This window comes from Lissotriton vulgaris, chromosome 10 (genome assembly GCF_964263255.1).
Source record: "Lissotriton vulgaris chromosome 10, aLisVul1.2, whole genome shotgun sequence".
NCBI classification, from domain to species: Eukaryota; Metazoa; Chordata; class Amphibia; order Caudata; family Salamandridae; genus Lissotriton; species Lissotriton vulgaris.
The window spans coordinates 550,699,693-550,713,143 of record NC_141698.1 but is presented as its reverse complement, the minus strand read 5'-3'; the positions used below and the strand labels follow the sequence as shown (position 1 = coordinate 550,713,143).

Below are 13,451 nucleotides of genomic sequence, written 5' to 3'. Positions count from 1 at the left end.
TGTTCTTGGATTTTCGTCACAATAAAATACACTGAACATAATCTTCACAAAAGTTATTTACAAAAGTTTAAGCTATTGCCATTATAAATTAAAATCACTTTTATTTAAGTATTAATTATTTAAAACAATTAAAAGCCATTGTAATTTGTAATATCAATACATCTAAGTCACGAAAATACAAACATGTTGCATTACAAATACTATAGGTGTCACGTTTGCGAAAGTTAAAACTATTGGCATTGTAAATGACAAAGCTATTAATTTAGCTATTTTCAAAACCAACACATAAATAAAAAAAATTGTCATTTACAAGACCAATAGCTCAAACTTTCCTAATGCGAGACCTATTGGCAACGCCAGTGCTTGTTATTCGGGGCGCTGACATATAATTGCACCACTGCGGATCTCTAAGCAGACCTTGGGCACTGCCACTCTTCCACATACACGTTAAGCACTGGCAACAGGTGTACAGTTTCCAGGGTTTGAATTAAAATGCAGACTTTATCACTTTAACATTCCCAGCCAGGGCTGGCCCTAGCACTGGTCGCACATGGTGCAACAGTCTTTTTGGCTCCCCCTCCCCCATTTCCTCCTTCTCCATGAATTCCCTCACTACCACTCAACAACAATGCACATCATCTCTCTATATCACCTTTCTGACAAACATTTCAATTTTTTATAGCTCTACTAATAATTTTCTCATACTCAGTTCCTTGATCTGTATGGTACATGTTCTTTGTAGCAGGCACATTAACCCTCTGAGCTGCGTGGGTGGCAGATGTGCTCATGTGAGTGCACGGTGAGCGATGCAACAATGTGAGAGTAGGGTAAGAGGAGTGACTGCAGGGTGAGTGAGGAGACCATATGAATTTGGGAGCGGATGTAAGTGCAGAGTGGGACAAATTAATGCATGGTTAGTGATGGGCTTGTTTGAGTGGCATTGCAGACCGAGCAGTTAGGGGGGCAGGTGAATGAAGTGTCACCTGAGTGCAGGGTGAGTAGTGTGCTCGTGTTACTGCAGGGTGAGCAGCACGAGTGCATTTTGAGTGCATAGTGATCAATGTGAGTGTAGTGTGAGCGTGTGAATAGTGTGAGTGCATGGTGATCAGTGTGAGAGCATTGTGATCGCTGTGAGTGCAGGGTGAGTGTGAAAGTGAAGGGCGAGAATGAGAAGTGAGTTGTCTGAATACAGGGGGCATTCCCCGACACGTGAAGTAACTCAGCATTTTATTGACAGCAGCATAGGGTGTCATATATTAGTTCAACTATTGCTATTATGACATTAATCAGGGATCAAGGGTGGAAGAAATAAATAATGTGCTGATCCTGCAACAAACTTCCAGTCTTATGATTAGGGTTGCCAGCTAAAGACGTATTTTTTCAGCACTTATCTGTGCATACTTCGAACAGCAAAGATAAAAAGAAAGCACCATTAATTGTGTTCTAGGGCTGCCTGGATTATCCAGGACTGATAATTAAAGGGAACAAAAGCAGCAAGTCACATTACAAATGAATACATACTTTATTTATAACGCTATTTAGTGTCAAGACGAGGTCTTTCCAGGTTTTTTAACCAATACATGGCTGACATTTTTCTTTTTGCAACCCTACTTTATATTTCTTTTCATGAAATGCATTCTCACACTACAGCAGTAAATGTAAAATGCAAATGTAAGGAATAGGCAAGAGTGGGGAGGCTCAGGGGGTATTGGAACTAAGCCTCGGCAACCAGTTTACAAAGGTATGTAAATATGCAAATGGTCTTTAAAGACCTGTGACAAACTCGGGTGTGCCGGAGATAAGACTCCAGACACTCTCCAGCCGAGCCCACAGCAGCTCGAGCTGCAGCAGCTCGGGCTGAGACACACACCGGGGGGGCGGGGGGAGGGGCAGGGGTGCAATGGGGAGAATGGGACTTGAAGCCCTTTTAGCCTTATGGGCGTTGCGCGCTGCGTTCCCATGTGGAATGTTTTGAGTGTATAATATTGATCTAACATCACGTTTATTTTGCAAACTGGTGTACCTTTCATTCATTGGCATAAACATGGCATCTTTATACATCTCTTTGCTTCATTGAAAATGTGTTGCTTTACATGAAAATACAAGTACAGCTCAGCAGCTTCAATTGTTGATATAGTGTTGTGAGGGACCTAGGGTGGTATGATAGACACGCTACGTGCCTTGAAATTACTATGCTCTGAGGCGATTTACCCTGGTGGTGCCCAAGGACTCTCATAAACAGAATTGAGTTTTCTTTGTGAAGCACCCATTTCTTAAAAACATCCCACACCCATTTTTGCTAAATTCATGAATGTCTGTGTCTTTGTCTCCCTTGTAGGAACTGAGGACTGCTGCCATAGCGAGGCCCCTGGAGATAAATGAAACCGAGAGAGTCATGAGAGTTGCCATCAAGGAAGTTCTGGTAAGTGGTGTGTTCATTAACCTCCTTGTGGAATGTGAATGTATAGATGGGCCTGGAAGCTGTATACAGCACCTGGATATTATCACACACTCTATCCCTTAGAAATTATATTGCTAGTTCAGGATCTCTATTTGTGAAAATATCAAGGACTCTGCCTTTACATATAAGAAAACGTTTCCTGTAGGCTTTCATTATTGTCTGCAGGATGTTAAAGAAATCAATAGTACCTGCTATCAGGTGGAAGTACTCGCTTTTTTTCAGCTTCACTTAAGAACTCACTTTAGAACTCCAACAACAATATAACTTTTAATTTTGTTTTGGGCCTAAAATAATCAGAACAGTACCTTAGACCAGTGGTTCTCAACCTTTTCACTTCTGTGGATCCCCAATAAGTGCCCGATTGCAAGTTTTATAGTCCATGGGACTGCCAAACACATACTAGAGGTACGGTGGCGGTCAGGGACTGCCGCGCCTGCGGTCTGACTGCCATATTACAAGTACTGTGGTTGTACCTCCAGAGAACTGCTGCAACCGCCAGGGGTCCATGATCCTTGGCAGTGGTGCCACAATATGCTTGGTGGTGCTGCTGCGGCACTGCTAAGCATTATGAGTTTCCTCACTGCCCTCCTTTTAATGGCGGTGAGCCCTCCATGAAAAGGGTGGTGGTGAGGAAACTTAGGGGGCCCACCTAGGGGGGCCTACAGGGCTCCCTGGTGCCTCGGCATACAGGTTGCAAGCAGGGGGACACATGCTGTCATCCTTTGTCTTTCTGCAACCCCAGTTCCAGCACGGTATGGACTTTACAATCCATGCCGAAACACACTGTGGCTGTCCGACCGGTCTGCCTTTCTAAGGCTCTCCTATGATCGTTTGAAAGGCAGCACCGTTGGCCTACCGCCGCAGGACCACCCACCCGAATTACAACTTGTAATCTGGCTAGCAGTCAGCAGTGGACTTTAGCAGTAAGTGAGCAGGCGGTGGCATGCCGCCCCACCCCCACACCATCAAGCCGACAATCAGACCCTCAGTCATTACTGGAACATGAAGACCCCCACATAATCATTATTGGAACCCGGGGACCCCACCTGAGTCATTACTGGAAGCTGGGATACCCAGCTTAAGCTTTTTCTATGATTGAGAAATATTTTATTTAATTCCCAAACAGCAATTACAATTTACAAATTACATCCATCACAATAATCTACTGGATGACACCCAATTTGGGTTCCGACAGGGCCACGGAACAGAGACGGCACTGTTGAAAGCAGCAGATGAGATTAGGTCTACGATGGATAATGGAGGAGCCGCAGTTCTAGTACTCCTGGACCTATCTGCGGCCTTCGACACGGTCGACCACGCCACCTTGATCGACCGTGTCAAAGCCATAGGAATCACATGCAAAGCAAAAAACCTCCTGGCCTCATTTCTGTCGAACCGTCCACAAACAGTGAAACTGGGCAATTTCACATCCCAGACCTTCTCCTTGCCATGTGGAGTACCACAGGGATCCTCGCTAAGTCCGACACTATTTAATATCTATGTGTCGGACCTGGCGAGGGTCATAAAATCCTGTGGAATCTCCCTCACTACCTACGCTGACGATACCCAATTGGTGTTATCGATACATAATGACGGAATCTCAGTAGCAGCCAATTTCCAAATGGGAATGAAGGCAATAAGCTCCTGGATGTCATCCAACTGTCTTAAACTCAACTCTGATAAGACAGAAGTGATGACATTCGGGAGGCTTCAACCCACCTGGTCCCCTCAATGGTGGCCTCACCAGATGGGACAACCGCCAGAACCTGTGACGAAGGTACGCAACTTGGGCGTTATCTTCGATAACAAATTGACATTCCAGCAACATGTCAATGCTGTGGTTTCTTCTTCCTTCCACGTACTAAAAAGGATAAAAACACTAATCCCATACCTTCCGTCACATGCAGGTAAAACCTTGGTCAGTACATTAGTTTTCTCCAAAACTGATTACTGCAATGCATTGTTACTCAATGCACAACAAAAGGTTCTTAATAAACTGCAAACTGTCCAGAACGCTGCCGCCAGAACACTGCTATCTATCCCAAGATTTGCATCAGTTTCCCCCTACATCCGACAATTACATTGGCTACCGGTGAGGAGCCGCATCAAGTTTAAGGCTTTATGCATTGCATATAAGGCCATTCACGACCAAGGACCCTTATTCTTAAGAAAAGCCTTCCGACCGCTTGAACATACTAGAACTCTGCGGTCATCCTCAGCGCACCTACTCATGGTCCCCCGTACAAGAAGAGCCAACTGGGGCGACAAACGCTTTGCTGTGGCCACGGCCAAAATGTGGAACGCACTTCCTCTAAACATCAAGAGCGCTCCGACCCTTCTTAACTTCAGAAAACAACTAAAGACATGGTTGTTCCCTGCCTAATCCCCCCTCCTCCTCCGGAGAGTTCTGCAATTACAGCGCCGAGACACCCTAGGGTATTTGCGCGCTCTAAAAATCGCCAGAAATAAATAAATAAATAAATTTTTACACAAATCAACATTTTAACTTTTTGAATGAAGGTTGGAGCTTTTCTAAATTCACTCACTTATTGTCCAAACTACATTCAGTCTGATGCACTTGCTCTGCTCCCACAAAATAATCTGAAGATTCTAACTTAATTTTGTAGCCTCCAATTTCAAATTCCTTTACATTTACATAACATTTTAAAAATGTCAATTTTGCTTGTTTATTTATATACACTTTATTAATCTGTTAATATTATTTAATTTTCTAAGCAGTCACGGTCCCTCCGAGTAGGCTTCGTGGACATCCAGGGGTCCCGGACCAGAGGTTAGGAACCAGTGCCTTGGACTGTTTGTGGATCTACAGTCTCAAATCACGCTGATAGGGTGATGACCCATTTGGAACTAATACAAACACTGTTCAGCTATAGGTAGTATGTTTTTATACACTGGAAACCGGAACAAGCTCCAAGGCTTGGAATTTTATGGAACGTTTATTTTCCCTAATATTTATCATTGATGCATCTCTTATGATAACACTCTGAAGGATGCATGTAGAATACAGTTGTCTGAACTGACTCTTCTGCCATCAAAACAGTAATTACATCATTGCAAGCTTTATTGACATGGTGTCTTGGATTGTAGTAGGCTGGCTTTTCCTTCCTCTAATAGAGGCACAACAATGTCCAATCCTCCCAGAATATTCCCTTCCTAACCTTAGTAGTGTCAACTTGGCTGATGATCTCCCCATTAGTGTTATTAGATTTTATGGCACTGTTTATTTCTTTTGGCTACTTAAAATCATTCTGCTGATAGGGAATCCAAGAGGCTGGACACTTTTAGGAAGGGAATTTTCCCTTTCACCAGCTTTGACTGCTGTTTGGTGAGTACCACAATAAATCACATAAAAGGGAGAGACAATAGGGTGATATAAGGCTCACACCTGCCCTAAATTACTTAAATAAACACAAACATTGGCGTGGTACCATCCAAGGTCTGCTATCTGCCTTTTCAGCTGATATGCAGGTCGTTTTCAAGGACCCAAAGAGTTTCCTGTGTGCTGCTAACTGTGCTTAACCTAATCTCAAGGCAATTCCAAGAAATTGAATGGGGATCGCTCACTCACGTAATGTGACATGCTTCATCATTTGCCACCTTGTCCCACCCTGGTAAGATGTTACTACCAGGGAGGACTCAACCTCAGAATGGGGCATTTCTGAGGGAGTTCTTAGATATTTCTATTATTTCAGCACAATGATGGGGTCCAGTTTGTCAGTTAAAACACATTAACATAAACTAATAAAGTATCCTTTAATATGGTGGTATCCTAGGTTAGTTAAAAAGATTATCTGGAGTAAATGCAGGAGGCATACCTAGGTATAATGGCCGGTATGTGTCACTGTATGTAACTAAATATTCATGCCAACATGTTTCTGCCTCTATTAATTCGTGGGTATATGGCATTCGTCAGGGCGGTAGCTATGTCTTGCTACGCTGCAATTAGTAAGTGTTGACTGTGCTTAGATGTAATAAGTGAAGAGAGGACCTGCCTCTCAGCTCGTATCGTTAAAAGCGACCAGCTAATGCTACTTAGCTAGGTGCTTCATGGTCTGTTCCGGGTGGGTCTCTCCTTTTGTCACACTTCATCAAGGTAGAGACCCATCCCGTCTCCTACTGTGCCCCTACGAATAGCCGTCTGTTGCCATGATGAAGCATGTCACATTACGTGATTGAGTCATCCTCGTCCAATTTCTTGGAATTGCCTTGAGATTAGGTTAAGCACAGGTAGCAGCACACAGGGAACTCTGGGTCCCTGACAACGACCTGCTTATAAGCTGAATTTCAGATAGCAGACCTTGGAGGGTACCACGCCAATTTCTTTGTTTATTTTGGTGAGCCCCACATGCCTTTTGGGCCAATATTCTCATACTCTATGGGACTTGGATGCATAGCTGCTGTCCATGCTCCCTGAAGAGGCCTGAGCCATCTTGAATCAAGCATTAGTGTATGGTCGGGATGCAGCTAAGTTCACCATCAGGTGTGTTCTGGTAACCACAAAGTCCTTAGGCAGGATGTTCTCTACAGTTGCACTTTTCCACCACCCCTGACTGTGGTTCACTAGGTTCTCGAGGGATGTCCAAGCATCCTTGATCGACATGCCCTTTGTTATCCCGTGCCTGGCGACAAAGCTGACTCGGCGCTTAAGTGATTTCAGTAAAGCTGAGTCTCCGTAACATTTCAGGGCCTCTCTATGGTTTCCCGACCACAGCAACAGTCCTTTTGTTCCTTCCGTGGTCACGGTGGGGGCTCCAATGGGTGTCTTCAATCCTAGCCTTACTCACCTTCCCAGCAGCTTCCCAGCCTTGTCATGGCCAGGGTTGTGGATTCCACAGAGGGTGATGGAGCCAATCTCAGTTTGCTGTCCAGTCTCCTGATAGTCCAGCTGCTGCAACCTCCATGCCGCTTTAGGGAGCCTCCACCCATCATGACAATCCCGTTGGCAGCAGGATCAGGCACGACCTCTAGAGTGGACATAAATCACTTCCAGCAAGTGGGTACTGCAAATTGTGCAAAGGGGTTATGTTCTTCCATTCGTGGAAACCCCTTTGCTTTTCCCACCAACCCCAGAACGGCTGATGGAGGACCATTTCTTCTTGCTCTGTCAGGAAGTGCAGACTCTGTTGGCCAAATGAGCCATCAAGAAGGTGCCAGTACCAGAAGTATGGTGTGTTTGTTTTTCCCTTCTACTTTCTAGTGCCAAAAATGATGGAGGACTTCACCCCATACTGGGTCTGCCCCCCTCAACCACTTCCTGAAAATAAAATAAATTTGAGATGCTAATCTAGGCTCAGGGTCTGTCTATCCTGGAGACTGGATGTAATATTGTACTTGAAGGATTTTTATTTTTACACACCTGTCCTGCTAGCTCACAGGTGTTACCTGCAGTTCACAGTAGACCACAAGCATTTCTAGTCACGGTGCTATCCTTTAACCTCACCATTACACCTCGGGTAGTCACAAAAGCGATGGCAGTTGTTAAAGCTCACCTTCGGCAATCAGGAGTCCCAGTCTTCCCCTATCTCAATGACTAGCTGCTGAAGGTGGGTTCATCCCAGGCAGTTAGCACCCACCTTCAGACTGCAGCATTCCTCCTGCATTCGCTGGGTTTTCGCTATCAACATGCCGAAGTTACACCTGACTCCTTCTCATACTCCCTTTCATCTGAGCTATTCTGGACACAGTGCAGTTCTACGCCTACCCTCCAGAGCAGTGAGTCAAAGGACCTTTAGGCTATGAGCCTGATGTTTCAATATCTGTGGTGTATCTCAGTGAGACAGATTCTGGAGCTGCTGGGTTTGAAGGCCTCCTGTGTCTTGCTGGTGACACGTGCACGATGGGACATGCAGGCTCTGCAGTAGGACCTGAAGTCCTGGTGAGCACAGCTTAAGGGGAATCTCTCCGACCTGGTGCAGATTTAAAAGGGAACTGCAAAAGATCTGAAGTGGTGGCTAATGTACTGCAACCTGCGACAGATCCCTCTTTCTTCCCCACCCGCAACTGACAGTAGTGACAGACGCATCGCTTTTGAGTTGAGGCAGGCACCTGGGAGATGTGGAGATCAGAAGACTTAATTAGAAGATTGATGTGGAGTCCCAGCTCCACATCAGTCTTCTGGAGCTGAGGGCTGTTTTCTTTGCATTGAAAGTCTTCCTCCTCTCCATCAAAGGAAGGTTGATTCATTGTTCACAGAGAACACCAACACCATGTGATATTGCATCAAACAGGGTGGAGTGGGATCATGGAGACTGTGCGCCCTGTGCCTCTGGACCTGGCTGGAGTGACAGGATATCTTCCTGGCCATGCAGCACCTTGTGCGATCTCTGAAGGCCAGGGCAGACGAACTCAGCCACTGATTTTTTTTTTTTTTTTAAATATATTTTTATTGCAGGAATCAGTAAATCAATACAGTAGCGACCAGCATTGTATCATAAGCAACATATACAGAATAAAGCCCACCGACCCCCCTCCGTAAAGTCTGTACACAGCCAACTAGCCCATAACCCTAGGGTTGGGCGGCGAAATGCAACAGGGGTCAGTAGAATGCTGGAGCTGGTCCGGATAACACACTGTCCGTCATCTGCTTTTCTAAACAAACCCAAAACCCCCAAAATAAACCACCCCTCGAAATACCCGTTTAACTGTGAAACCCCCCCTCCCCCCCCCATCCCCCACCATCAGCGCCAGGGAGCTTATCAACATAGGATCCACTACTTGACCCACGGGGAAGGTAATAGTACTGTCAATGCTGACGTTTATCGGGACTCGGGGCGAGTCGCTTCTTCACTTTCGGAGTCGCTGGGGGCACAATAATCCCTGAGGGCCTGCACCAGCGTTTCCCACTCCAACGCGGCCTCCTGCGCCTTCTCATTACCCTGCCTCCAAGCCAGCTGGTATCTCAGCGCGCTCTCACCCGCCGCCCATTTCAAAAGCTCACTGTGCCATCTGCTACCTGCCGGACCAGCTCGTGCCTTCCAGTTCCTGGTCACCTCTCGCTTAGCAAGTAGGAGCCCCAGGTCGATAAATTTACTGGCGATTTTATTCCGGGGGGTGTGGGGGAACCAGTGCAAGAGCCCTACCGCCACATCGAATGATAAGTGCCTCCCCGTCACCTCCTCCAGAGTCGTCGCTACCTCCTGCCAGTAGGACGTCAGTCCCGGACAGGCCCATAACATGTGTAGGAGGTCCGCCTCCTGAGCCGGGCACCTAGGACATTCCGCTGAAACCGTGGCAAAATAACGCCTGATCTTTACCGGGGTCAGGTACGCTCTATGGAGAACATAATAGTGGACCAGTTGGAAACGGGCGCTACGTGTACCCTTCCAGGCACGTCTCACCAATTGGGCCCAGGTCGTCTCCGGGATCTCCCTACCAATGTCCTCTTCCCAGCGGGACTTCAATGTGGTGAGAGGAACCAACCCCTCGGTAATCAACCTGCCGTAGAGGCAAGTGACCGCCTTCACCGTGCCCGCCGACATCATCACGTACTGGCACACCTGAGACAATTGGGGTTCCTCCAGCCCGTTCTGCCAGTGCGCCTGGATCGCTCGCACAATGGCCGAGTGCAGCAGAAAGTCGCCCCGGGGGATCCCAAAGCGGTCAATGAGATCCTGAAAGGACAGGAGCGCTCCGTCCTCGTACAGATCCCCGACGAGCTGTAAACCGGAATCCTCCCAGTCTGCCAATCGTGACCAATCCCCTCCGTGGGGGAGGGCCGTCAGCATCCCCAACGGTATTTCAGGCGCATATGGCGTCCGTAGGCGGCCTCTGGCGTGAGCCCGATTCCAACATAGTCGGATAGTCCGCTCCTCCATCGACAAGTCCCGTAGGACCAAGCGTTGTCGCAGCGCGATAAAGGAGAGGACGTGCCTGGCCATACCCGTCCCTCTACCGTCTTCCGGGCCTCTGAATTCCCTGGCTATCTCCTGGGCGAAGGTCTGGAGTTGCGCCGCCAGATAGTACTTCTCGAAGTCCGGCACAGCAAGCCCCCCCTCGTCCTTCGGCCTCATCAGGGTATTGAGGGCCACCCGCCGCCGGCCCGTTCCCCAGAGGAACCCGACCACCATAGAACGTAAGCGACGAAACGTGGCCGGTGGGACCCAGATCGGCATAGTTCGGAAGTAATACAATAGCCGGGGGAGCGCCACCATTTTGAGCAGGGCGATACGTCCCGCCACTGAGATCGGCAGCGTGGCCCAAAAGTCCATGCAACCTCGAAGTGCTCGAATACAACGGGCAATGTTCCCATCTAGGAGGTCGGGTTGGTCGTGGTAAACAAATACCCCAAGGTATTTAAAGCAGTCGGGCTCCCATCTGATCTCCCTACTTAGCGCAGGGGCGGGGGTACCCCTGCGCATCGGAAAGAGACAGGTCTTAGACCAATTCACTCGGAGGCCTGAAACCGCTCCGAACTCCGTTAGCGCCAATTCCGCTCCCCGCAAAGCGTCGACCGGATCCTCCAGGAAGAGCAACAGGTCGTCCGCATATAGTGAAACATAATGCGGGCCCGCTGCCGTCCATAAGCCCGTATAGTGGGCTCCCGAGCGAAGGTGCATCGCCAGTGGCTCCACCGCTAGTGCAAAAAGAAGCGGGGATAAGGAGCACCCCTGCCGCGTGCCACGTTCCACCGGATATCGCGATGAAATCAAAGGGCCCGATCTAACCCTGGCCGAAGCGGAAGCATAGAGGACCGCAGTCCATTTGACAAATCCCTCCCCGAGGCCGAATCTCCGTAACACCGTGCATAGGTAGTCCCACTCTAGGCTATCAAAAGCCTTCTCCAGGTCCACCGACAAGACTACCGGGGACGGGGCATCCACAAGTGGTTCCCCAAGCAATCGGAACAACCTTCGGATGTTCATAGTCGTATTCCGCCGTGGGATGAAGCCGGCCTGGTCCTCATGTACTAGGGAACTCATATGTCCCAGCAGCCTCGAGGCCAAGATGCTGCTCAATATTTTGTAGTCTACCGTCAGCATTGATAGGGGACGGTAGGACCCCGGGTCAGATGAGTCTCGGCCCGGTTTGAGGAGAGGAACCACCAACGCTTCACACATCGAGCCAGGGAGTCGACCCAACCTCTTCGCCTCCCCGTAGACCACCAGTAACCGAGGGGCCAAGAGGTCAGCGTAAGCTGCATAGAACTCCACCGGAAGGCCATCTAGGCCCGGGGTCTTGTTCCTCGCCATCCGTTTGATGGCCCCGCGGATCTCCCCCAAGTTGATATCAGAGCCCAGGGTTTCCGCTACTTCCTGTCCTACTGTGCGGAGTTCCAGTGGGCGAAGATAGTTATCAAGCCGGTCTGGGTCACGTGCGGAGCGACTGCGGTATAAACTTTCGTAGTAATGCCGGAAGCAACTAAGAATCTCCGGTTGGGTGCATACCTCGGTCCCATCTGCCCTACGCATATTTGTCGTCGTCTGGGACTGGCGCGTAGGGTTGGCCAACCACGCCAGCAACGCACTCGACCTGTCTCCCTCCGCAATAGACCGGACCGTATAGGCCTTATAATCAAAACAGCGGAGCCGCTCGACCTCCACCGCTACCCTCTCCCTCGCCTCTACCGTTTGTGTTTGCAATTCCGGGTGTCCGGGGCGGCTAACTTCAAGCTCGCGGAGTGCCCGGTCCGCTGTGTCTAAATCAGCCAGGATAACACGCCTCATGCCCACCTTCTTAGAGATACAGTAGCCCCTCACCACTACCTTAAAAGCGTCCCATTCGAACGCCCTAGTACTCGCGGAACCGCCGTTGGACGCAAAATAATCCGAGATTCTCTCCCCTAGGTCCGCCTTGAAGACACTGTCCTCGAGGATCTCGGGGCGCATCTTCCAGGTGGGTACCGCCGGCGTCCCAGGAAACCAGCGAATGTCCAGCAGGAGGGGGTTATGGTCCGAGATGGTCCTCGATAAGTACTCTGAACGGACCGCTGCCGAAACTAGTTCGGGCGAACCAAGAAAGCCATCTAGCCTGACATGCAGCTCATGGAGGCTCGAGAAGTATGAATAATCCCTAGACGCGGGGTGATGCGCCCTCCAAACGTCCGTCAAACCCCAGCGGGTCTGCCAATCTTGACGACCCTTAGCCGTGCGACGGACCGGGGAATCGGGGAGCGGGGGATGCGAGCGGTCCAAGTCCACATCCACTACGGAGTTAAAGTCTCCCCCCAACAGGAGGGGCCCGGCGAAAAAGTGGGCCAACGAGCCCGATAACCTGGAAAGGAAGGCAGTCTGGTCTACATTAGGAGCGTACACACAGCAAATGTTCAGGTCCCTCCCTCCTAGAGTGCCTGAGATGGCCACGAAACGCCCCTCTGGGTCCAACACTGTCCTCGTGACCTGGAAGGGGACCCCTGCCCTGATCCATATTAGCGCCCCCCTGGCATAGGCAGAGTACGCCGTGGAAAAGACCTGCCCTCGCCATCTACGCTGAAGCGCCGCCCCTTCCGCCTTGTTCAGATGCGTTTCCTGCAGCAGCGCCATTTGCACTCCCCTACGCACTAAATAAGCATGGACCTTGTGACGCCTGGACATAGTGTGAAGCCCCCTTACGTTCCAAGTAACACATTTCAAGTTAGCAACATCAGCCATTGTCCCAAAGTGTTCTTGCACAGTCTCCCCGTTCGGGTCCCCACAAAGAAGAAGCATCAATCCTCCCAGCGCTGATGGCGGCCATTTTCCCCAACCAAAACCAAACCACCCAAAAACCAACAAAGCCCCCCCCAACCACCCCAGAACAGGACCCAAACTGCACCATCTAGATCCCATCCAAACCTCGACGTATATCAACCCCAGAACCCCCACTAGTCCTACGGTCGCCACCGTAGGAAGGCCTTATGGGCCAGGTGCGGGCTGGGCGGAGGCAGCGGGCCCTCGTCGCCCAGGCTACCAGGACTATAGCAAGCCCCCCCCAGTGTCAAAACCTTCTGGGGCAAGAGCAGAGGCCCCCCAACCCTCTCTCCTTCATTGTCAGC

At 49.4% G+C, this 13,451-nt stretch overlaps 1 protein-coding gene across 2 annotated transcripts in view; it reads left to right on the top strand.

The window, feature by feature from the left end:
• IFT38 (intraflagellar transport 38) overlaps positions 1-13,451 on the top strand; it is a 963,458-nt gene that overhangs the window by 550,086 nt on the left and 399,921 nt on the right. For both annotated transcript variants that reach the window (XM_086941404.1, XM_086941403.1), the window contains exon 6: positions 2,339-2,422. In XM_086941404.1, coding sequence (XP_086797530.1) covers positions 2,339-2,422 — 84 coding nt within the window. The remainder of the gene's footprint in view (positions 1-2,338; positions 2,423-13,451) is intronic.